Source organism: Oncorhynchus keta, chromosome 36 (assembly GCF_023373465.1).
Source record: "Oncorhynchus keta strain PuntledgeMale-10-30-2019 chromosome 36, Oket_V2, whole genome shotgun sequence".
Lineage (NCBI taxonomy): Eukaryota > Metazoa > Chordata > Actinopteri > Salmoniformes > Salmonidae > Oncorhynchus > Oncorhynchus keta.
Window position 1 is genome coordinate 19,239,979 of NC_068456.1, and position 23,070 is coordinate 19,263,048.

Genomic DNA, 23,070 nt, shown 5'->3' on the forward strand with positions numbered 1-23,070 from the left:
AGGAATTCACAAGTGCATACTGACACAAACACACGCTATGGCAGTGTAATGTTGTTATAGTGGTTTTAACAATATTTTGTGGGTGGACTGAAGTGCTTGACTTGGTTGTTGGTCGATTCCTGTGTGAAACCCCACCAAACTGCAGATAATGGTGCATGCCAGCAGGAGCGTGACCAGGCTTGTCGGTAGCATTGTCTTAACTGTCTGTTAGTTAATTTGTGGACCTTTTGGCCTGACTTCACCAGGCGTGCTGAGACTGAGCATATCGTGAAGGAGAGGCAAATAAATATTTAAAAAAATATATCGCCTAAAAGGCCTAGTCTGAGCAGACCGGCAGAGTGAGAGACTGGTTATGAGATCGTTCCATTTGATTTAAATCACTCTTTGACCGGACCCCTTTTGATTTGAACGAAACTTGCCGTACATATTTGCCCATGGTAGAAGTGGTCAGAAAATGACTTTTTGTACCTGGATGCCAAAACATTCAAGAGCATGCTGTGTGTCAACTGATGGCGGGCACAACACACAATCACCTCAGATGATGTAAATTAGGATCTAAGATAAAATGTAGAATTTTTCAAGAAATTATCAAATAGTTTGACAAACTTGAATAAGCTTTTAAACAATATCAAACACAACCGTTTATCTTTTCCAGTGATGAAAACATGGATGTCTCATTGTATGGCTGGGAATGCAAAATGTGTGAACTTTCAGCACCTCTATCTCATTAATGTTTTGGCATTCAGGTTCACAATGTCACTTTCAGGCCACTTCTACCATGGGCAAATATGTATGTAAAGTTTTGTTGAAATCAAAGTGGTACGGTCAAAAAGTATTGATATCGACAGTCAAACATTGAATAAGATTACTTCCCAAGCAAAATCCAATTTCTTTAACTCTTTCACTTTAGAAGATCGTAGCTCATAGAGACAAACCAAAGATATTCCAATGTGCATCAGTTGCATCTTCCTAGGGCATTTTATCACTTGTTTCTAGCCTAAAAAGCATCATGGATTTATGCATTGTTTTAGATAAGTATAAACATTTTTATTACATTTTTTACCCCTCAAATCAAGAAATGTCCCCCCCAGTTGGACTAGTCTCTTCACTGATTGCTCTGCTAGAACGCAGAGTAGGTGCCTGGGACAAGAATCTTTACTCTTAATAAATATTAGGCTTATCTGCCGCAATCTTAACAAACTCATTGCAGAATCTTTTTGTGAGACTGGAATTAATTTGACCTATTCGAACTAGTGAAGAATGTTTAGATGAAAGTCGCACAAAGTTGACCTTCGCCCTCCCTTACTCATGATGACACAGTAGGAAGCCATTGTTCTTCATCACAAGCCCCATCCCACTTCACTCCCTTACCGTTTCCGTCATTCTCCTGTCTCACTTCCCCAATGACCTCTCCTTCTTTTCTGTCACTTTCTTTCTCCCTCCCTCTCTACACCTCTCCTTTTGTTCTGTTTTATTGCTCAGCCGTTGGTTGCCAGTGGTGGACAAAGCCACTCTCTCGCATTATACGAGGAATGAATGTGGACACTGATGTTTGAGTTGGGACCAAGCCCATGATCTGCTTCACCCCCCTTGACCTTCTCTTATTTGACCTTTCTAACATGGTGGTTCTGTAGTCTGTTGCTTACCCCCCTCTTCTCTGTTTTTGATCTCTCTCTCGTCACACATGGAACGCCTAATTTCCTCATTTCTATGTTGCCCTACAGTCAAAGTGTCAGTTGGATTTAGAGGCTTCGCATGTTGCAATACTATAGAAATCTCCCCCTGAAAATCTTAATGCACTCTTGTGTAAGTGTGGACGTACACATGCTCCAGTCACTGTTGACCAAGATTCATCTCCAGCTAGTCTGAACTTCTCCTTCATACACTCTTTAAAATCAATGTTTAGGATCAGCCCTGACAATGTTTCGTCAAGCGTCTGTGCGTGTGTCTACTGAATGACTCCAGGGGCTGCGGGGGCTAGCCCTGATGTCGTCAGCCCTTTACACAATGCACAACAAGCAGGCCTTTTGTCCCAGCTTTGCCCCTATCCTCCCACACAATGCTCATAATGTCCCAGCCTCTTTATCTGAGGCAGAGGTAGGGAGAGAAAGATGGTCCTTTATCGTGGACTCAAAGTTCTGTTAATAACTACAATTACTTCAATCAGAAATTACAGCAATGTATACAGTATTATGCCCCCACAATTTTTACTTTGAACTGCATGTCTTAATCTTTCACTAGTCTTTGAGTTGGAGAGCTGATATCTGTAATACAATTTTATCCACCAGGAGATGTCAGTGAGTTAGTTGGCTGGCTGCTTAGTCTTTGGGTTAAATATTGCTCACCCCAGCTCCTCAGAGTATTTGATTGTTGTGTTGATGACTCAGCTCCTGGACTGTACTGTAAATGAAATTGTGTTCTCAGTCCGGTTACTTTCTAGGAAATTAATTAATAACTTAAGTAGACCTGGGCTAATAATTCTCAGCTCTGATTTTGTGGAGGTAAAAGAAGGAAAGGCTTGGGAAGACTGCAAAGGCTTACCAGATGTGAATGAAGAGCCGGAGGGAGGAGAAAAAAGGAGCAAGAGGGGGATGGTAGAATGGGTGACCGAGGGAAACTGATTAGGCTAGATGGAAAGGGATAAAGGAGGCGGGGTTAAAGTTTGTCACATGATCCCAAGTGTAGCCAGTACCAGGGGCAGAGCAGAGTAGCAGAGAGGCAGGCAAGGCTTTCTAGCACTAGACCGCAACCCTTCAGTACCCTCTCTCTCTCCTCCCTCCAGGCTGTCCTCCATCTACCCTCTTCCCCTCCTCTCTCCCGGCCCCTGGGCCAGGGAATGTGCCGGCTGGGAGATGCCTTACGTGGATCGGCAGAACCGGATCTGTGGCTTCCTGGACATCGAGGAAAACGAGAGCAGTGGGAAGTTCCTGCGTCGCTATTTCATCCTGGACACCCAACCGGGCAGCCTGGTGTGGTACATGGACAACCCTCAGGTAACACAGTACGATGGCTAGCATTAGCTGGGTCATTCTCACAAAACTGTCATTTTTCACTACTGAGATTAGCATATGTTCTTATCTATTTCATAATTATGTTTATTGATCAGATAATATGCATTTGACCACAATTTCCACAACATTGTCATTACTGCAGCAGTCCAAAAAAGTAATACACAAATCAAATTCAAATATTTTTCAACATTGCTCCCCTAATGAAAAGACCTGAGGTAAACATAAAACCAAATAAAATAATAACATTATTATAACTTTAAATCAGACTTTTTCCCGAACTTGAGCTTCTTTGCCGTTTCGTTAATGAGTGTTTTGAACATAAGAACCCCATTCTGAAGGCATATAAGCGAATAAAATCATTTACTAATCTAGATGATACCTCATAGGTGAATACAATGTTATTTAAAATCTGATTGGTTTTTTTTTACAGGAACTTGTAAAAGTGTTACGTAATGAGACTCATGTCCTCAGACAAGAGTTTGTACCAGGGTTTCCATTAGCCGGTAATAAAATGAAAAGCAGATCAATTAAACTGCCCCTGACCAATTGTCCTGCTATGAGGGGGGAAAATCCCATTGCAAAATAATGCTTTGTAGCCAATTCATTGATGGAAATACCAGTCAATAGAAATACATTTGACCGGTCATGCATATCTGTCTATAGGTTAATCTTTGTCACATGAAACCGCGTGTATGTGCAGTCTGGTTTTGACTACAGTGTTTTCCCGCTAATTGCATTATGGAATGAACATTCGTGTGTAGTCTACTGCCTTGTGCGCATTGCTGCTCTTATAATGTGAAGAAATAAGTTGAGCAACATTTTCAGTAAAACGTTCTGATTGGTTGTGTCAGCCTCATTTGCTTTTTAAAGTTTGTTTTTTGATGTTGCCATGGCCTACTGCTTGTATGAATATGGGATCTATTGTCCCAGAGTCTATTTGGAATAGGCTATTTTCTTGCACAGATCGACTAGGTAATACTGTTGTCAAAAGCGAACTGCACATACAAGCGGTTTCATGTGACAGATTAAAATATGTTTGAAATTTAGAAAGAGGGGAGCTCTGAAGATGCAACAACGAGCATGGGTTGCCAATATAACTAGGATTGAGAAAAATAGGGTACTGGATTCAACATGAGAATCACCCAGGTCTGTGGATGTTACTTGTAGGGATGGGCATTTGAAATAATCTCTCTCTTTCTCAACTCTCTCTCTACTGAATTAAAATATAAACGCAACAATTTCAAAGATTTTACTGAGTTACAGTGCATATAAGGAAATCAGTCAATTAAAATGAATTCATTCGGCCTTAATCTATGGATTTCACATGACTGGGCAAGGGTGCAGCCATGAGTGGGCCTGGGAGGGCATAGGCCCACCCACTTGGGAGCCAGGCCAGCCAATCAGAATTTGTTATTTTATCCACAAAAGGAGTTTGAGATAGAAATAGAGACAGAAATAGTCCTCCAGTACATCAGCTGTCTGGGTGGCTGGTCTCAGAAGATCCCGCAGGTGAAGAAACCGGATGTGGAGGTCCTGGGCTGGCGTGGTTGTGAGGCCGGTTGGATGTACTGCCAAATTCTCAAAAATTACGTTGGAGGCAGATTATGGTAGAGAAAGGAACATTCAATTGGCTGGCAATAGCTCTGGTGGACATTCCTGCAGTCAGCATGCCAATTTCACTCTCCCTCAACTTTAGACATGTGGCATTGCGTTGTGTGAAAAAACTGCACATTTAGAGTGGCTTTTTATTGTCCCCAGCACAAGGTGCACCTGTGTAATGATTATGCTGTTTAATCAGCTTCTTTATATGCCACCCCTGTCAGGTGGATGTATTATCTTGGCAAAGGAGAAATGCTCACTAACTGGGATGTAAACAAAATTGGAGAGAAATAAGCTATTTGTGCGTATGGAACATTTCAGGGATCTTTTTGGTTTCAGCTCATGAAACATGGGCCAACCTTTTACATGTTACATTTTATTTTTGTTCCGTATACATATCATTTTGAGTATTTTGGTGTGAAACGGGGCTGAATGCAAAAAAGTTAGCAGTATGCCATTGTTCCAATTACTGGTGGTTCTGAAAATAACTTAATATATTTCCACTGCACTGACACTCCACAAACATTAAACACATCTTAGAGTTTGAAATTCTGTTAGTGCTTATAAATTGAACCTGCTAAAAAATTGAACCTGCTAAAAAATGTTGTTCTTGTATTAGATTAACAATAATGGAATAACCTTGAATTGATTACTCAAGTTCTCACCCCCATCCAGTCCCCTCCAAGTCGCTCTTCTTTAGAGTAATCCAAATACATAATATGAGAGCACCCCACATATTATACGGTCAGGGTTTGCAACAATGGACAGTATTCAATGGTATCTAATAGTTCCTCACCCACATTTTTCCATTAGAACCTGCCCATCAGTGCGGACTGTGTTGGCTCACTCAAACTCACCTACATCTCCAAGGTAAGAGATTTGCTGAAGAATTTGCAAATAATTGATTTTATAGGTGCTTGTTGAAAAAGGGATATTAAATTCATTATTTTAGGTTTTTGTACTTCTCTTGCCTCGTAGGTCAGCGACGCCACTAAGCAGAGACCCAAGGCAGAGTATTGCTTCGGTAAGATTGAGGACAACTATTCTCTTTCCTCTCAGTTCCTCTGCTCAATTAATAGGGAAGTGGTTGTAACTTGGCTCAACTTTTTTCATGACCTAAAGTATTTTTAAACTCATACTAAACCACAGCTATAGATATACAGATTTCAGCAAACTTAGTTTCTAGATTTAGAATGTTAGTGAACACCAAATGTTCCGTTATTTATATGGCCATGGGCTCTTTTTCCCATTTGCATGAGTTGAAATGACTAATGATATTGGGGGGTAGGTGAGTCCATGTTTCTGTTCAGCAATAAATCCAGCTTTTTTTCAGGATTGACATGACAGTGACATCTCAAAGAGCCAGTTCAAGGTCTGCCCTGACAGATGCCACCATGTACACAAGGCTGGGTTGTTTAGATTGACTTGAACCTAAGGGAGGAATGCATCCTTCTTGCCCTTCTCTCACCTCTATCACCTCAGCTTGATTTTCCTGCGGCTTGTCTCCACGCTACGGACAACCCTGCATAGCTTCAGCTGTTTATCCAAAAGACACATGCAGCTGATCAGGGTACTGTACATCAGGGGGCGTCAACTGGCGGCCCACGGACCAATTTTATTTTTTTCTGTTCCCAAGTACTCCCATGAACAAAAAAACAGACATAGGCCTATGTGATCATGTCTCAATATAATAAAAGGTTTGAAATTATTATTTTAAAATACAATCTCTTTTTGGCCTGTGTGTGTGTGTGTGTGTGTGTGTGTGTGTCAGCATTCTCCCCTTCGCCCTCAATATTTTATTTGTATTTTACCTTTATTTAACCAGGCAAGTCAGTTAAGAACACATTCTTATTTTCAATAACGGCCTGGGAACAGTGGGTTAACTGCCTGTTCTGGGGCAGAACGACAGATTTGTACCTTGTCACCCGAGGGATTTGAACTCGCAACCTTCCGGTTTCTAGTCCAACACTCTAACCACTAGGCTACGAAGGAAACACAAGTGTGTATGTGACAGAACCGACCCCGTCATCACCACACCGTTGTGTGTGTGTGTGTTGGGGTTTTGACAGGATGCTGGCATCCGAATCGGAACCCATTCTCAAAAGTCTGGGGTATTTTTAAACCACTGTTTGCATGCCATGTTTTTGTTGATTTCCACATTTATTACCATCGCACCCCTTCCTAACTCCCATGTCTTTTAAAAGTAGCTCTTAATTGGTGTTTTCAGGAAAAGTCATTTGGGAAAGGCTGTCATACTTCCAGATGGGCTTACAGTAAAACAAGGATCAGTGGCAAGCTAGGATTCCTGTCCGTGTGGCAAGCTAGGATTCCTGTCCGTGTGTGTGTGTGGCTCTGATGCTGCGGCCCAGCTGTGTGACTCAACAACACACATGTTTTGTGTGTGATCGCAGCTGTGAGTCAGATCTTAGATATCGCCCTCCCAGCTTATTATTCACTTCCTTTGAGAGCCCCCACCACCCTTGGTCTACACACCCCTTCAGCCAGACTTACAGTTTATAGTGGGGTAAATTGTACGTGGTAATGTGGCATACACACCCGTGTATGCCACATTGGTACGATTTTGGTTTCTTCTTGTTTCAATTCTGTCACTTTTGGATTGATTTATAACCTCGTCTTTCTTTTTCCATGATCTCGTTGTTAGTAGGTTTAACAAAATGCCCATGGCATGACAGCCTCTTACTAATCACCTCCCACTCATTGAGTCACTCATTCATTCCACACCATTAATGTTCAGTCAATGGTCACGATGTCTCCTTTCATTTTCCATCACTGCGGTTTTTGTGTGGTCAGAACAAGTGGGACTTAGGGATGGTTATTCGAATATCCAAATGGACGTTGGTATTCGAATAGTTACGAGAATCAAAAATGGATTGATTTTGAATGGAGTTGTAGACAAGGACGGAAGTGCATCAAAATAGCCTAATTTCGCCTTGGTAGCTAGCGAGTTAGCTGGCTAACATAGCTGGTTATCTTAGCTAGCTTCATTACATCGATTTGATGCGGTCAAGACCGGCACGACCAGATGGAATGATAACCTATGGCATGTACAAGTTTGACTAGCTAGTGTGAGTCTGTTTGGTCACTGGTGCAAGCAACACACGTGCACACCCACACTCATAGAAACTAAAAAGAATGATGGCCATTGTGTCACAAAGTTCTAGTGCTTAGATCTATTCGCTGCACCATCACCCAGGCTATAATGCAATGTAATTTAACCCAATGATCTGAAAGCGAAAGCGGGAAAGTGAAGGGAGGGATAAAATAATTAAGAGATAATGAAAGATGGCGACAGGAGCACTCTGTGCCAGAATCACTGGTTCAGAGCTAATCAGGCTTTGACCTAAAAACCCTTTGTCATTGGTGTGTGCAATTTGTAAGAGTCTTGAGCCCCTTTTGTTAACATTGGTGGAAGGTCATTAGACTGGGCTGATGATTGCCTTGATGCAATTCTCCACTCTCTCATATAATGGACCCAATGCTCCTGTTATCCCCTGTCCTATTAGGAACAGCATACAATCCAACCTGGTCAGAGCATTTTCTATTATTTGCCTTAAGTAACCTGTCTTATGTAAGTAACCATACCAAATGGAAAATCTCATACTAATTTTAGTGTCCCGGATTTACATTTGCTATGTTACGTGTAGTCTGAGAGCAGGCTGGACAATCCACTCTATTTCCTCTCAACCAGCTCTAATTAAGCTACAGTCTTTTAACTTCTATATTGTCACCAGGGACCCAATTAGATATATATATATAGATTAGATATATACAATTTTATATATATATATATATATATATATTTGTGCTATTTTTTTTCTCTTTTGAATGTGTCACTCCCTATTAAGCCTATTTTTGATGTCTTCCATCCCTTTCTTGGTATTTCCCTTCCTCTTTCTCAGTCATCAACGCTGGCATGAGGAAATTCTTCCTCCAGGCCAATGATCAGCAGGACCTGGTGGACTGGGTGAACGCTCTCAATAAGGCCACCAAAATCACTGTGAGTCTCTCACTAAATGCTGCACTGTCTTTTATTGCTGAGGACTTGTTTCACACACAAGAATACATAGCCTAGTCCTCTTTAGAAAATTGACTTCCTGTTAATGACTGAAGTCATAGACTCCTAGTAAAGTTAGTAAAATCTCAAGATTTCCCATGTGTGGGATAGTCAAGAGGGTGACTGGCAGGATGGTTATTGTTAGGAGAGACCTTTCTGGGCAGCAGGTTGCCTAACGGTTAGAACGTTGGGCAAGTAACCGAAAGATCGCTGGTTCGACCACAGAGCTAGAAGCAGGAGTAATCAGTAGAAGTAGTAAAACAGGAGGAATCAAGGTATCCTGTACATGTTAGGAATGTTTTTCACACCATTTTCTCTTGCAGGTGCCAAAGTCCTATGATGGCCAACATAATGTGGAGACCCAGAAAGCCCTTCTGGACAACCTGGGACCCAAGAAGCAGGTCTCCTACAGGACTGACATCATCGGGGGAGTTCCCATCATAACTCAGATGCAGGTAGGCAAGGCTAGCCCCCCTATCTATCCCTAACGCTAGGTAGTTCATTTTCAGTGGAGTTGCAGTTGATAGTTTGAGCATCTACAGACCATTTTTAGGGGACTACACAACTCAGGTGTATCCCCCCCCCCCAAACCCAAAAGCAGGAAAGGGGCGAGGGCCAGGAGGGTTCCGAGCGAGAGTTGCTGCAGAGATCCCACAACCAGCTGCCATACTTCCTGGGCAGGCCGACCCAAGACAAGACTGTAATCAAGTCTGGCTATTGTGTGAAGCAGGGAGCTGTGGTGAGTGCAGGGGACTATAGTGGGTTACAGTAGGGGGGATCTTAGTTTGAGGTCTGGAGTGTTACAGTAGGGGGGCAGTAGAATGAAGAAGGAATGTGTGTTTTTATGCTCTTTTTTTCCCAGATGAGGAATTGGAAAAGGAGATATTTCTTACTGGAGGAGAACTCAATGAGTTACTTCAAATCAGACCTGGTAAGTCCTTTTCATCAACACTGGAAAGCATACTAGAATGACTTAGGACTCACACACTCGCTTGTCCTGGCATGCTCCACCTCATGTTCCTGGAATCTTGTGCCTCTGCTACACATGTCCTAGCATGTCCTTGTCTATGTGCCCTACTACACACACACTCCACGAAGAACTTCCATGCTTGCCCATTTTTTCTCCAGCATGTGTCTATTTATCATCAACAATGCCCAACGACAGTCTTTCTCCCTTGTCTTCTTTGCGTTCCAAATAATACTGTATCAATAAGGCCTTGAAAGTTGGTTTTGCTCAACAGAAAGGAGCCCAAAAGACGTGCCTTACATTTTATTATTAAAAAAATATATTTAAAAAATAGAAAATTGTCCAAGGTGCACTTTGAAGTGGCTAAAACAGTCCACATTTACATTTCCTCTGCAAACAAAACAAATAATGACTAGAAAAATCAGACAACCCCATTGTAAAATAGTTTATCTATTCACCTAGTCAGCTTGTGTGTGAGAGAAATATTCCTCTCGAGGAGCATTCAAGTTAAGAGTGCCATAGGGAGGGAATTCCCAGAGTCTAATATACAATGCATTTGGAAAGTATTCAGACCCCTTCCCTTTTTACCCATTTTGTTACGTTACAACCTTATTCTAAAATGAATTAAATAACACATTTTCCTCATCAATCTACACACAGTGCCCCACAATGACAAAGCGAAAACAGGTTTTTAGAAATTATGGCAAATTTATATAACAAAAAAAAAAAACATACTTATGTAAAAAAGGTATTCAGACCCTTTGCTATGTGACTTGAAATTCAGCTCAGGTGCATCCTGTTTCCATTGATCATCCTTGAGATGTTTCTACAACTTGATTGGAGTCAACCTGTGGTAAATTCAATTGATTGGACATGATTTGGAAGGGCACACACTTGTCTATATAAGGTCCCACAGTTGACGGTGCATGTCTGAGCAAAAACCAAGCCATGAGGTCAAAGGAATTGTCTGTAGCGCTCCGAGACAGGATTGTGTCGAGGCACAGATCTGGGGAATGGTACCAAAAAATGCCTGCAGCATTAAATGTCCCCAGAACACAGTGGCGGGGCCTCCCGGGTGGCACAGTGGTTAAGGGCGCTGTACTGCAGCGCCAGCTGTGCCACCAGAGATTTGGTTCGCGCCCAGGCTCTGTCGTAACCGGCCGCGACCGGGAGGTCCGTGGTGCGACGCACAATTGTCATAGCGTCGTCCGGGTTCGGGAGGGCTTGGCCGGTACGGATATCCTTGTCTCATCGCGCACCAGCGACTCCTGTGGCGGGCCGGGCGCAGTACGTGCTAACCAAGGTTGCCAGGTGCACAGTGTTTCATCCGACACATTGGTGCGGCTTGGTTGGGTTGTGAATCGGAGGACGCATGACTTTCAACCTTCGTCTCTCCCGATCCCGCACGGGAGTTGTAGCGATGAGACAAGATAGTAGCTACTAAAAACAGTTGGATACCACGAAATTGTGGAGAAAAAGGGGGGTAAAAAAAAAGAACACAGTGGTATCCATACTTCTTAAATGGAAGAAGTTTGGATCCACCAAGACTCTTCCTAGAGTTGGCCACCTGGCCAAACTGAGCAAATGGGGAGGAGGGCCTTTGTCAGGGAGGTGCTCAAGAACCCGATGGTCCTCTGTGGTGATGGGATAACCTTCCTGAAGGACAACCATCTCTGCAGCACTCCACCAATAAGGTCTTTATGGGAGAGTGACCAGACGGAAGCCACTCCTCAGTAAAAAGGCACAGGCAGCCTCTTGGAGTGTCATGTCTGGAGGAGACCTGGCACCATCCCTATGGTGAAACGTGGTGGCGGCATCCTGCTGTGGGGATGTTTTTCAGCGGCAAGGACTAGGAGACTAGTCAGGATCGAGGCAAAGATGAACGGAGCAAAGTACAGAGGGATCCTTGATTAAAACCTTCTCAGGACCTCAGACTGGGGTGAGGGTTTTACGTTCCAACAGGACAACAACCCTAAGCACACCGCCAAGACAACGGAGTGGCTTCAGGGACAAGTCTCTGAATGTCCTGAGTGGCCCAGCCAGAGCCCGGACTTGAACCCGATCGAACATCTCTGGAGAGACCTGAAAATAGCTCTGCAGTGACACTCCCCATCCAACCTGACAGAGCTTGAGAGGCTCTGCAGTGAAGAATGGGAGAAACTCCCCAAATATTGGTGTGCCAAGCTTGTAGTGTCATACCCAAGAAGACTCATCGCTGAAATCGCTGCCAAAGGTGCTTCAACAAAGTAATGAGTAAAGTAGAGGTCGACCGATTATGATTTTTTAATAACGAAACCGATTATTGGAGGACCAAAAAAAGCCGCTACCGATTAATCGGCCTTTTAAATTCTTCCATTTGTAATAATGACAATTACAACTATACTGAATTAACACTTATTTTAACTTAATATAAAACATCAATAAAATCAATTTAGCCTCAAATAAATAATGAAACATGTTCAATTTGGTTTAAATAATGCAAAAACAAAGTGTTGGAGAAGAAAGTAATATGTGCCATGTAAAAATGTGTGCCATGTAAAATGTGCACCATGTAAAAAAGCTAACGTTTAATTTCCTTGCTCAGAACATGAGAACATATGAAAGTTGGTGGTTCCTTTTAACATGAGACTTCAATATTCCAAGGTAAGAGGTTTTAGGTTGTAGTTAATATAGTATTTATAGGACTATTTGTCTCTACCATTTGTATTTCATATACCTTTGACTATTGGATGTTCTTATAGGCACTATAGTATTGCCAGTGTAACAGTATAGCTTCCGTCCCCCTCCTTGCCCCTACCTGGGCTCGAACCAGGAATACATAGACAACAGCCACACTCGAAGCATTGTTACCGATCGCTCCACAAAAGCCGCGGCCCTTGCAGCGCAAGGGGAATAACTACTCCAAATCTAAAAGCGAGTGACATTTGAAACAGTATTAGCACACACCCAGCTAACTAGCTAGCCATTTCACATTGGTTACACCAGCCATTAGGCTGATAGGCTTGAAGTCATAAACAGCGCTGTGCTTGCGAAGAGCGCACGAAAGTGCTGTTTGAATCAATGATTACGGGCCTGCTGCTGCTCAGTCAGACTGCTCTATCAAATCAGACTTAATTATAACATAATAACACAGAAATACGAACCTTTGGTCATTAATATGATCGAATCCGGAAACTATCATTTCGAAAACAAAACGTTTATTATTTCAGTGAAATACGGAACCGTTTGGTATTTTATCTAACGGGTGGCATCCCTAAGTCTAAATATTCTTGTTACATTGCACAACCTTCAATGTATGTCATAATTATGTAAAATTCTAGCAAATTAGTTCGCAATGAGCCAGGCAGCCCAAACTGTTGCATATACCCTGACTCTGCGTGCAATGAACGCAAGAGAAATGACACAATTTCACCTGGTTGCCTGCTAAACTGGATCAGTAGTTATAACTAGTGATTATGATTGATTGTTTTTTGTAAGATAAGTTTAATGCCAGCTAGCAATTTACCTTGGCTTCTACTTCATTCGCTTAACAGGCAGGCTACTCGTGGTGTGCAATGGTTAGAGCGTTGGACTAGTTAACTGTGGTTGTAAGATTGGAACCCCTGAGCTGACAAGGTGAAAATCTGTCGTTCTGCCCCTGAACAAGGCAGTTAAACCACAGTTCCTAGGCAGGCACTGAAAATAAGAATGTGTTCTTAACTGACTTGCCTAGTTAAATAAAAGGTATAAAAAATAATAACAAAATTAGCGGAAATCGGCGCCCAAAAATACAGATTTCCAATCGTTTATGAAAACTTGTGATATTTTAGATTTTAATTTGTAATACATTTTCAAAAGTTTCAAATGAACTGTTTTTGCTTTGTCATTAAGGGTTATTGTGTGTAATTTATTTTAGAGTAAGGCTGTAACGTAGCAAAATGTTGAAAGAGAAGCTACATTGGTGTGTGTGGGGAGGGGGGTTGGTTTTAGTAAAAATCCATCACCGTCTCCACGGTAACCCTGTAAATAGCAGGAATGGGCAGATGAGGTTAAAGCCCAGTGTACTCAAACATTTATTTTTTTGTTTTATATATATCTTTTAAAAGTATATGTCCACACTGAGTTTGGTATAACATTGTGAAAATTACAATAATGCCCTTTTAGTGTAAGAGCTGTTTGAAAAGACTGCTTGACATTTCAGGCTGTTTTGGTGGGATGGAGTTTTGGCCTTCTTGGTGACATCACCAGGCGGTTAATGAGTTAATAGACCTATAAGAAAGAGTTCCACGTCTCTCTGCCAGTAACAGATAGTTTTCAGTTTTTCCACTGGACGAAAAGGGTCATTATCAGGGATATACTAACCCTTAGTAAGGAGCTCAAAACGAATCTTCTTCAACTTGGAATCCTACGGGGGAAAAGGACAGCGAGGCGGTGGGAAATCCATTCTTAAGCACTGGAAATCCACACAGAACGTTATGTCTCCCTCTCTTCCCCCTCTCGCGACTGAATGTCGTGGTGTTGACCTCAGTAATTGAATAACGTTGCCCAAATGCCCAGCCAGCCCACTCCAGCCCCCCGTGCAATTTTGCTATTTTTAATACTCGTTCCATGAACAACATTTTTCTGAATGTAAAATACGGACCCAGTTATCCTCTATAGGAAGACAAATTGTTGCGCCCGTAATATGGGTCAGATCGGCGCAATTTGTTTTAAATGTATGGCTCACTCACGGGAACATGGGTATCCGAACAGATGCAGGACTCTACTAATGATTAGCCCAGTGTAAATGCAGATAGGCAACCCCATGCTTCAGCCTATTTATTTATATTTAGTGGGGCTACAGGTGATAATGCTTATTGCTAATAGCATACCTGACTATATGAACTTAAGGTTAGAGGGTAGAGGTTGGTCCCACTCCTATGTTATAATATTTTTTTACAAATACTTTAACCCAAAACCAATTGCTCCTTTGGCCGCCTCTCCTTCCAGTTCTCTGCTGCCAATGACTGGAACGAACTACAAAAATCTCTGAGGCTGGAAACGCTTATCTCCCTCACTAGCTTTAAGCACCAGCTGTCAGAGCAGCTCACAGATTACTGCACCTGCACATAGCCCACCTATAATTTAGCCCAAACAACTACCTCTTCCCCTACTGTATTTATTTATTTATTTTGCTCCTTTGCACCAGTATTTCTACTTTGCACATTCTTCCACTGCAAATCAACTATTCCAGTGTTTTACTTGCTATATTGTATTTACTCCGCCACCATGGCCTTTTTTTTGCCGTTACCTCCCTTATATCTCACCTCATTTGCTCACATTGTATATAGACTTATTTTTCTATTGTATTATTGACTGTATGTTTGTTTTACTCCATGTGTAACTCTGTTGTTGTATGTGTCGAACTGCTTTGCTTTCTTGGCCAGGTCGCAATTGTAAATGAGAACATGTTTTCAACTTGCCTACCTGGTTAAATAAAGGTGGCAAAAAAATAATAATAATAATAATATGTTCTTTAGCTCGATTCTGGAGGTGGACATTATATTTTAGATCATCGGCATTTCCGTCATTTTGGAGTAGAATGTCCTTTTAAAAAGTCACCAGAACTGAGCTATAGCACGTTAAAACAGTTTGTTATTAATTTGGGGTTCTTAAAATAGAATGTAATTACTTATCTTCCTCTTGACCCCCCTCTCTCTCCAGGAGAAGGACCCTCTGAGAATTATTCCATTGAAGGAGGTCCACAAAGTTCAGGAGTGCAAACAGAGGTACTGCACAACTCTCAGCATTGTCATGGTTGAAGGAAGCCTCTACATCCACATATATTGCATGTAACTTTAATTTTGATCACTGTTTATATTTGTATTTCCAGTGACATCATGATGAGGGATAATCTCTTTGAGGTTGTCACCACTTCTAGGACCTTTTACATTCAGGTGGGAAGAGATTAAACATATTTATTTTTTCTATGACATATGTCTAGATTAATATTAAGAAATATCCCACTCAGTATATGTATTTCTCTCACCTCTGACTTTCCCCCTTTACAATCTGCCCCTTTTGTCCCCTGTCTCCTCTCTCCCTGCAGGCTGACAGTCCAGAGGAGATGCACAGCTGGATCAAGGCTGTCTCTGGGGCCATCGTAGCCCTGCGGGGACCTGGGAGATCTGCAGCCACAGTACGTAACCACCCACCACGTCACTGGGATTATAGGGCTACTGCATGTCCTCTGGCTCTTCAGTCTCCCGTCTGTCTGGTCCTTAGTAGAAACACATTGATCTGTTCTCTATTTGTGTCACGTGTTTATGGCAGCCCAACACACACAAACAGTGAGGATGCAGGGAGGAGTGTAAAGTATGTGTCACTTTCTGTACTCACTACAGAGGGTAGAGGTTGGTCCCCCTTCTACTGTAGGTGTTAACCCCCCTGGCATAGTATGGGTAGTGCAGTCGCCACATCTCCTCTTTTCTCTTCCACTCCCTCTCTTTTCCCCCTGTACTGTGGGCAAGCCTGGCCCTTCCCAACCTGCTCTAATCCAGCTGTCCACTGTGTTGTTGCAGATGCGGCAAGCCAGACGGCTGTCGAACCCCTGTATACAGAGGTATACGGCCCGAATCGGGGAGTGCAGCACGTATGTCAGCTCCTGTTCCCCAAAGCTCCTTCTCTGTACTATTGTTTTTCACTAACCTTTGGTCTTTGATGTCATGGAGTGGACTGAAGAGTCACCACTCTGCCTCCCTAAAAAACAAACTGTAAATGACCTCCCTGTGTGGGCTCTAACCTCTCCACCCCACTGCCCATTCTGTAACTCCAACTCAGACCTTCTCTCCTCTACCTATGCTTCTTTGCTTTTCCTGTCATCCTGTTCATGCTCTACCTCAGCTCTGGGGTTAGTCCCATAAACTCATTCCCTTGACTTAATGTAGCTTAAAGGGATACTGCGAAATTTAGAGTCCGATGACTTGTTGATACATTTTTAGATCTCTGTGTGCTGTGTTAGGGACATTAGTGGTAGTTTCGCAATGCTACCGTACCTGTAGACTTTGTCATTACAACTAATGCTAGTTAGCATTGGCTCACAATGCTAACTAGCATTGCTAACAGCACACAGAGACATAAACATGGTATCCAAGAGTTCATCTGACTCTGAGTAAGTAGAACCAGTCTCCCAGTATCCCTTTAACTTCCCTGGACCTCTGCAGCTAGTCACGGTCTCCCATTCGCTTCCACACCCACACATCCCGCTCTTAACCGCTGGTAGCCTAGCGGTTTAGAGCATTGGGCCAGTAATCGAAAGGTCGCTAGGAGCCGACGAGGTGAAAGATTTGTCTTTGCCCTTGAGCAAGGCACCTTAACCCTAATTGCTCCTGTAAGTTGCTCTAATTGTCCAAGGGGTGTATATTGGAGCCAGCCTGATTTGAATCTTACCTTAGTGTGCACTTTTTCACTTCCCCTGATGGATTTAAAAGTAAAGGACAATATGGTGGAAACACCCAATTCTTTTTAAATGCGTCGTAGGGAGGGAGTGTATGAATGCACACTTCATGAGAATTGGGACGCTACCTCGCTAAGATGTGCTGCAGTGTTGTGTAAAAAATGTTGTACAGACCTGTTTCTTGTTTCTGTCTATATCACATCATATGTGCTCTCACACTCTCCTTGTCTCTCTTTCTCTAACTGTGTCTCTGCAGTCTCCTGCATAGAGTTAACCCAGTTAACTTCAAACTTTATTTATCTATCTTTGGGAGCTAAACCACTATCATCTTCACATAAATAACTGTTTTAGCTGTTTATGTTTGTGTTGTGTATGTTTTGTATGATGACATCCACTGTATATGTACACTTGGAAGCTCATGAACTAACCGACCTAGCATACCTGAAGAATCACGTAGCCCTTTGTTTGCTCTCACACAGGCCGTTATGGTGTAGGTGTTTCTGTTGAATGGTCTGCTTCAAGTCATGTAATTAAACTGCTCTTTCAGTACCAGTCAAAAGTGTGGACACACCTATTCATTCCAGGGTTTTTCTTTATTTTTACTATTTTCAACATTGTAGAATAATAGTGAAGACATCAAAAGTATAAAATAACACACATGGAATCATGTAGTAACCAACAAAGTGTTAAACAAATCCAAATATATTTTCTTTTTGAGATTCTTCATCGTAGCAACCCTAGAATTCCTTTCCTTCTTAATGCGTTTGAGCCAATCAGTTTTGTTGTGAGAAGGTTGGGGTGGTATACAGAAGATAGCCCTATTTTGTAAAAGACCAAGTCCATATTATGTAACAAACAGCTCAAATAAGCAAAGAGAAACAACAGTCCGTTACTTTTAGACATGAAGTTTAGTCAATCTGGAAAATGTCAAGAACTTTGAAGTTTCTTCAAGTGCAGTCGCAAAAATCATCATGCACTATGATGAAACGCTCTCATGAGGACCACCACAGGAAAGGAAGACCCAGAGTTACCTCTGCTGCAGGTAGGTACCTCTAAATGCTTCACAGAGTTCAAGTAACAGACACATCTCAACATCAACTGTTCAGAGGAGACTGTGAATCAGTCCTTCATGGTCTAATTGTTGCAAAGAAACCACTACTAAAGGACACCAATAAGAAGAAGAGACTTGCTTGGGCCTAGAAACATGAGCAATGGACGTTAGACCGGTGGAAATCTGTCCTTTGGTGTGACATGTCCAAATTTGAGATTTTTGGTTCCGACCTCTGTCTTTGTGAGACGCAGAGTAGGTGATGATCTCCGCATGTGTGATTCCCACCATGAAACATGGAGGAGGTGGTGTGGGGGTGTTTTGCTGGTGACACTGTCAGTGATTTATTTAGAATTCAAGGCACGCTTAACCAGCATGGTAACCACAGCATTCTGCAGCAATACGCCATCCCATCTGGTTTGGGCATAGTGGGACTATCATTTGTTTTTCAACAGGACAAGGACCCAACACACCTCCAGGCTGTGTAAGGGCTATTTGACCAAGAAGGAGAGTGCTGCATCAGATGACCTGGCCTCCACAATCACCTAACCTTAACCCAATTGAGATGGTTTGGGATGAGTTGGACCGCAGATTGAAGGAAAAGCAGCCAACAAGTGCTCAGCATATGTGGGAACTCCTTCAAGACTGTTGGAGAAGCATTCCAGGTGAAGCTGTTTGAGAGAATTCCAAGAGTGTGCAAAGCTGTCATCAAGGCAAAGGGTGGCTATTTGAAGAATATTAAATATAAAATATATTTAATTGTTTAACAGGTTCTTTGGTTACTACATGATTCCATATGTTATTTCGTAGTTTTGCACATTTTTACATGTTCTCTTTCCGGCTGCATGTTTGAATTAATGGTACAGAATTATGATGACTTTGATGTTTTACATATCATTTTGAACTGATTGGGGGGATTTGAAATGCCAGCATGGGCAATCGGGCATTCTTTTATTTATGGTCACAAACTGTTTTTGCTGGGTGAATAGATTGGGTTAACATCTAATAAGTGCTAATTGGCTTGCTCCCTCTAATACCATGAGGTTGTACATTTCCCAGGACATTGACATACCTGATATTGGCAGAAGGCTTAAATTCTTGTTAATCTAACTGCACTGTCCAATTTACAGTAGCTATTACAGTGAAATAATACCATGCCATTGTTTGAGGAGTGCACAATTTTGAACATAAAGTTAATAATAAAGAAATTAAGCACATGGGCAGTCTTGATACAATTTTTTAAACAGAAATTAAATGGTTCATTGGATCAGTCTAGAACATTATCTTTTACCAGATCTATTGTGTTATTCTCCTACATTCCTTTCACATTTCCACAAACTTCAGTGTTTCCTTTCAAATGGTACCAAGCATTTGCGTATCCTTGCTTCAGGGTCTGACCTACAGGCAGTTAGATTTGGGTATGTCATTTTAGGCGAAAATGTAATATATATATTTTTTTAAAGGGGCAGATCTGTAACAACATCACCAACTGGCCACTGACATGGTCTTTCTTTATTCCTCACCCCCTCTTGTTTTTACAGAGAGTGAAATGACAGTGAAATACTAACTTTAAAAAAACAAGCACTACTGCTACTACTACTGCTTGCACTACCACCGTCACAGCTTTACCAGCACTTCTACTGTCTGCTACTAGTACCACCGCTGCTGCATCAGCCGCTACACCACAAGTCTGCCACTGACTCTATTCACAACTGTTTTCCAAATTAGATTTTCGTCACCACCCTTGGTGCCTGTCTGACTGTGATTCTGTGGGACACACCCCTCTGTCCTCTCTCAGCAGGAGTACTGTGGCTGTTCCTCCTCTTCCACATTCTACAGCAGCCACCCGGGGCCCCCCGTCCCTCGCTCGCCCATATCTGCAGTGCCACCCTACCCAGAGTGCCCTGCTGTCGCGGGCGGCGCACGCCCGGAGCCTGGCGTGGGACAGCGAGCATTTCATGAGCCTCCTGCCACGACCCAGCCACGCCCGACTGTCACTGCAGGAGACACGCCTGTCCAAGTGACTGCTGCCACCACACTTTAATTTTTTTATTTTAATTTTACCTTTATTTAACCAGGCAAGTCAGTTAAGAACACATTCTTATTTTCAATGACGGCCTGGGAACAGTGGGTTAACTGCCTGTTCAGGGGCAGAACGACAGATTTGTACCTTGTCAGCTCGGGGGTTTGAACTCACAACCTTCCGGTTACTAGTCCAACGCTCTAACCACTAGGCTACGCTGCCGCCTTGAGTCGCCATGGAGACGGTGCAGCACCTTTGAGGGCTACCCACCAGAACCCCCTCCTTGACTTGGACCCTACCGACCTGCCAGTCAGTGAAGTCTGACCCCTACCAACAAACTAGGAGATATTGTGTGACAACAGTGATAATGGAGGAAATGAGAGGAGTGCTTTTGAATAACGGAGAGAAGCAGAACCAGGGGGTTGCTGGTCTCCTCCACCAAACTGACCAGAAGTCATCTGGATAGAAATGGCAGAAAGCAGAAACTGGACTCCATGCCAAAGTGAATGACTGTATAATATGTCTGACCTCCATCCATCTCGTTACCTAACCCAACTAGTCAACCCTGGTCAGATATTAGAGTTGAAAGTCACTCAGGGACAGAGGGGTTGCGTTCTCTCCCGGTGTTTCATTGTTAGTCATCTGCTCAGTTCAAGTTGAGGCCTGTGTACACATGCATAAAGTCATGCAATCAGGTGTGTGTGTGTGTGGGGAGGGTGGGATTCACACTGAGCTCTATGCCAAAGACACGCCATTTGTAATTTTCTCCCACCTCAGATCAAATGTTAATGTTCACCTACACATTTAGATTTAAAATGTAATGAAGAGTTTTACCTGCAACTCCTGACTACACACAAAGATTAATTCAACAATTTGTGTGCTAGTGAGTGTATATTTTAAGGGAGCAAGCTATATTGTCTGAGGGAATAGTTGTCAAGCTCCAGAAATAATCATGCCTGGTCATTTCATACATTCACTGTTGTTCTTATTGAACGTTGTCTTTATTGTTTTACTTTACTGTATGGTGTATGACCCAAATTATTCTCACAGACATTTTCGTCATCTGATTTTACAATCCCACAAGTTGTTGGCACACACTGGACTGGTACGAGAGGACTGTGCAGCTCCAAAGCAAGCCATGTGGGTCATTCCCCCAATTCGGTGCCTTTTTGAGAAGTATAAAGTGGTAAAAAAATAATTTTAAAAATCACCTTAATTAGCATTCTGTCATAAAGAGCACATTTTCAACTTTAGCAAGTCTTTATACAGATGCAAAAAAATCTGATTTATTTAATTTTTTGTGTTGTCTATATTAAAGGCTACTTCATTTAATATAACAGACTTAAATGTGTTGTTGGTGCACAATTTTTACTTAACATATCAAAGGGAAGCAAAAGGCACTCATTTCATGCAACGATCCATGGATGTTTGCCTAATCCTGCAGCGTACTGTTTTGGGGTTATCTTCGGACTTGTACCAATAGGAGCTTAGTGGGGGAGTGAGTTGAACGACAGAGTGAGGTGGCTTCAGTACGGGACCAAAGTCAACAGCAGTCACTACTAGGGAAGGGATGGCCAGAGTGTCTTGCAGAGATGATGTTTAAATAAATACTGGTCACCAAACCTGCCTGACCTCTTCAGACCTGTGTACTGTACAGTGGCTTCAACCATTTTAATGACTGCTGCCCTATTTGTTCAGTTATGACAATGACAGCTGCTGTTTTGTGCGTGTGATAACATTGGTTTATGTTGTAAAATGATGTGGTAAGATGTATATTTCCGTTTGAACTTCCCTGTGCCTGTAGTGCCAGGTAGAGGTTAACCCAACAATACTACTCAAAGGTCTTTATTTCAATAGCTCTCAGTAGTGGTTTTGCCAAAACCATATAGCTGCTAAAGTGCCATAAATTCTATAAAAATAAAATGTTATTCTAATCCTTTTTGTCTTGTGTACTAGATTTGAATTGTGTTGCTATTTCTACATGGATGACTTGAAAGAAATACTTTGATAATGTTCATGTGTTGATTTAATTATTGCAAATCAGTTCAATCAAGATCAGCAGCTGCTCATACAACTCCCACTAGTCATTAACACATTTTGAGATAAAATCAAGGACGAAGTCCAGATAAAGCAGACAATTCTATGAATGCATAAAAAACTGGAATAAACTGCTAAATACTAAGAAATGGTTGAACTGCTCTTAAGTAGCCTCACACTTAATTGTATGACCACTATGCCCCCTGGTGGTGAAATGTACACGGTTAACTTTCTTCCCAGTGTAGAAATGCCACTACATTTGACTCCCTCCTATACAGACTGAACTTTGGTAATGATGGTCAGTCAGCATTATTTGTGTGTCCAATCATTGACCTGTCAAGTCTGAACAGGGTGTGGTGGTATGAGTTGTGTTTAGTCGAATGGAGGCTCACAGTGACCAATGATGATGCCATACGGTTGCTTGTGGAAAACAGAAACGACTACATCTGGATTGACTCGGGGCCAGTAGGAAGTGGATGAGGTAGCCCAGTCTGTTTATGCTTTCATTGGCCTGCAACAGTGACTTTTGTTGGGCTTCTGAGAGACTCCAATCGGAGTCCATGCTTCAGCATTGTTTTGATCACATGGACTGGGATATGTTCCGGGTACCCTCGGAGAATAACATTGACGTTTACACGGACACGGTGACTTGGGTTCGTCAGGAAGTGTATAGGGGCTGTTGTTCCCACGGTGTCTATTAAAACCCAACCAAACCAGAAATGGTGGATAGATGGCAGCATTCGCACAAAACTGAAAGCGCGAACCACCACATTTAACCATGGCAAGGTGACTGGGAATATGGTTGAATACAAACAGTGTAGTTATACCCTCCAGGCATGGCAATCAAACAGGCAAAACGTCAGTAGAGACAAAGTGGAGTAGCAATTCAACTCGGA

General features: G+C 42.3%; 1 protein-coding gene across 5 annotated transcripts in view; it reads left to right on the forward strand.

Annotated features, from left to right (window-relative positions):
* Positions 1–22,071, forward strand: part of LOC118369761 (pleckstrin homology domain-containing family A member 1-like) — a 29,607-nt gene extending 7,536 nt beyond the window's left edge. The window contains exons 2-13 of one of the 5 annotated variants that reach the window (XM_035754426.2): positions 2,783–2,993; positions 5,424–5,480; positions 5,589–5,634; positions 8,531–8,628; positions 9,009–9,140; positions 9,284–9,424; positions 9,548–9,616; positions 15,335–15,399; positions 15,504–15,567; positions 15,720–15,809; positions 16,192–16,262; positions 19,913–22,071. In XM_035754426.2, the coding sequence (XP_035610319.1) occupies positions 2,853–2,993; positions 5,424–5,480; positions 5,589–5,634; positions 8,531–8,628; positions 9,009–9,140; positions 9,284–9,424; positions 9,548–9,616; positions 15,335–15,399; positions 15,504–15,567; positions 15,720–15,809; positions 16,192–16,262; positions 19,913–20,138 (1,200 nt within the window). In that variant the 5' untranslated portion in view covers positions 2,783–2,852 and the 3' untranslated portion in view covers positions 20,139–22,071. The remainder of the gene's footprint in view (positions 1–2,782; positions 2,994–5,423; positions 5,481–5,588; positions 5,635–8,530; positions 8,629–9,008; positions 9,141–9,283; positions 9,425–9,547; positions 9,617–15,334; positions 15,400–15,503; positions 15,568–15,719; positions 15,810–16,191; positions 16,263–19,912) is intronic. The other 4 variants (XM_035754427.2, XM_035754428.2, XM_035754430.2 and 1 more) reach the window with 4 other exon arrangements.
* Positions 22,072–23,070: the final 999 nt, after the last annotated feature.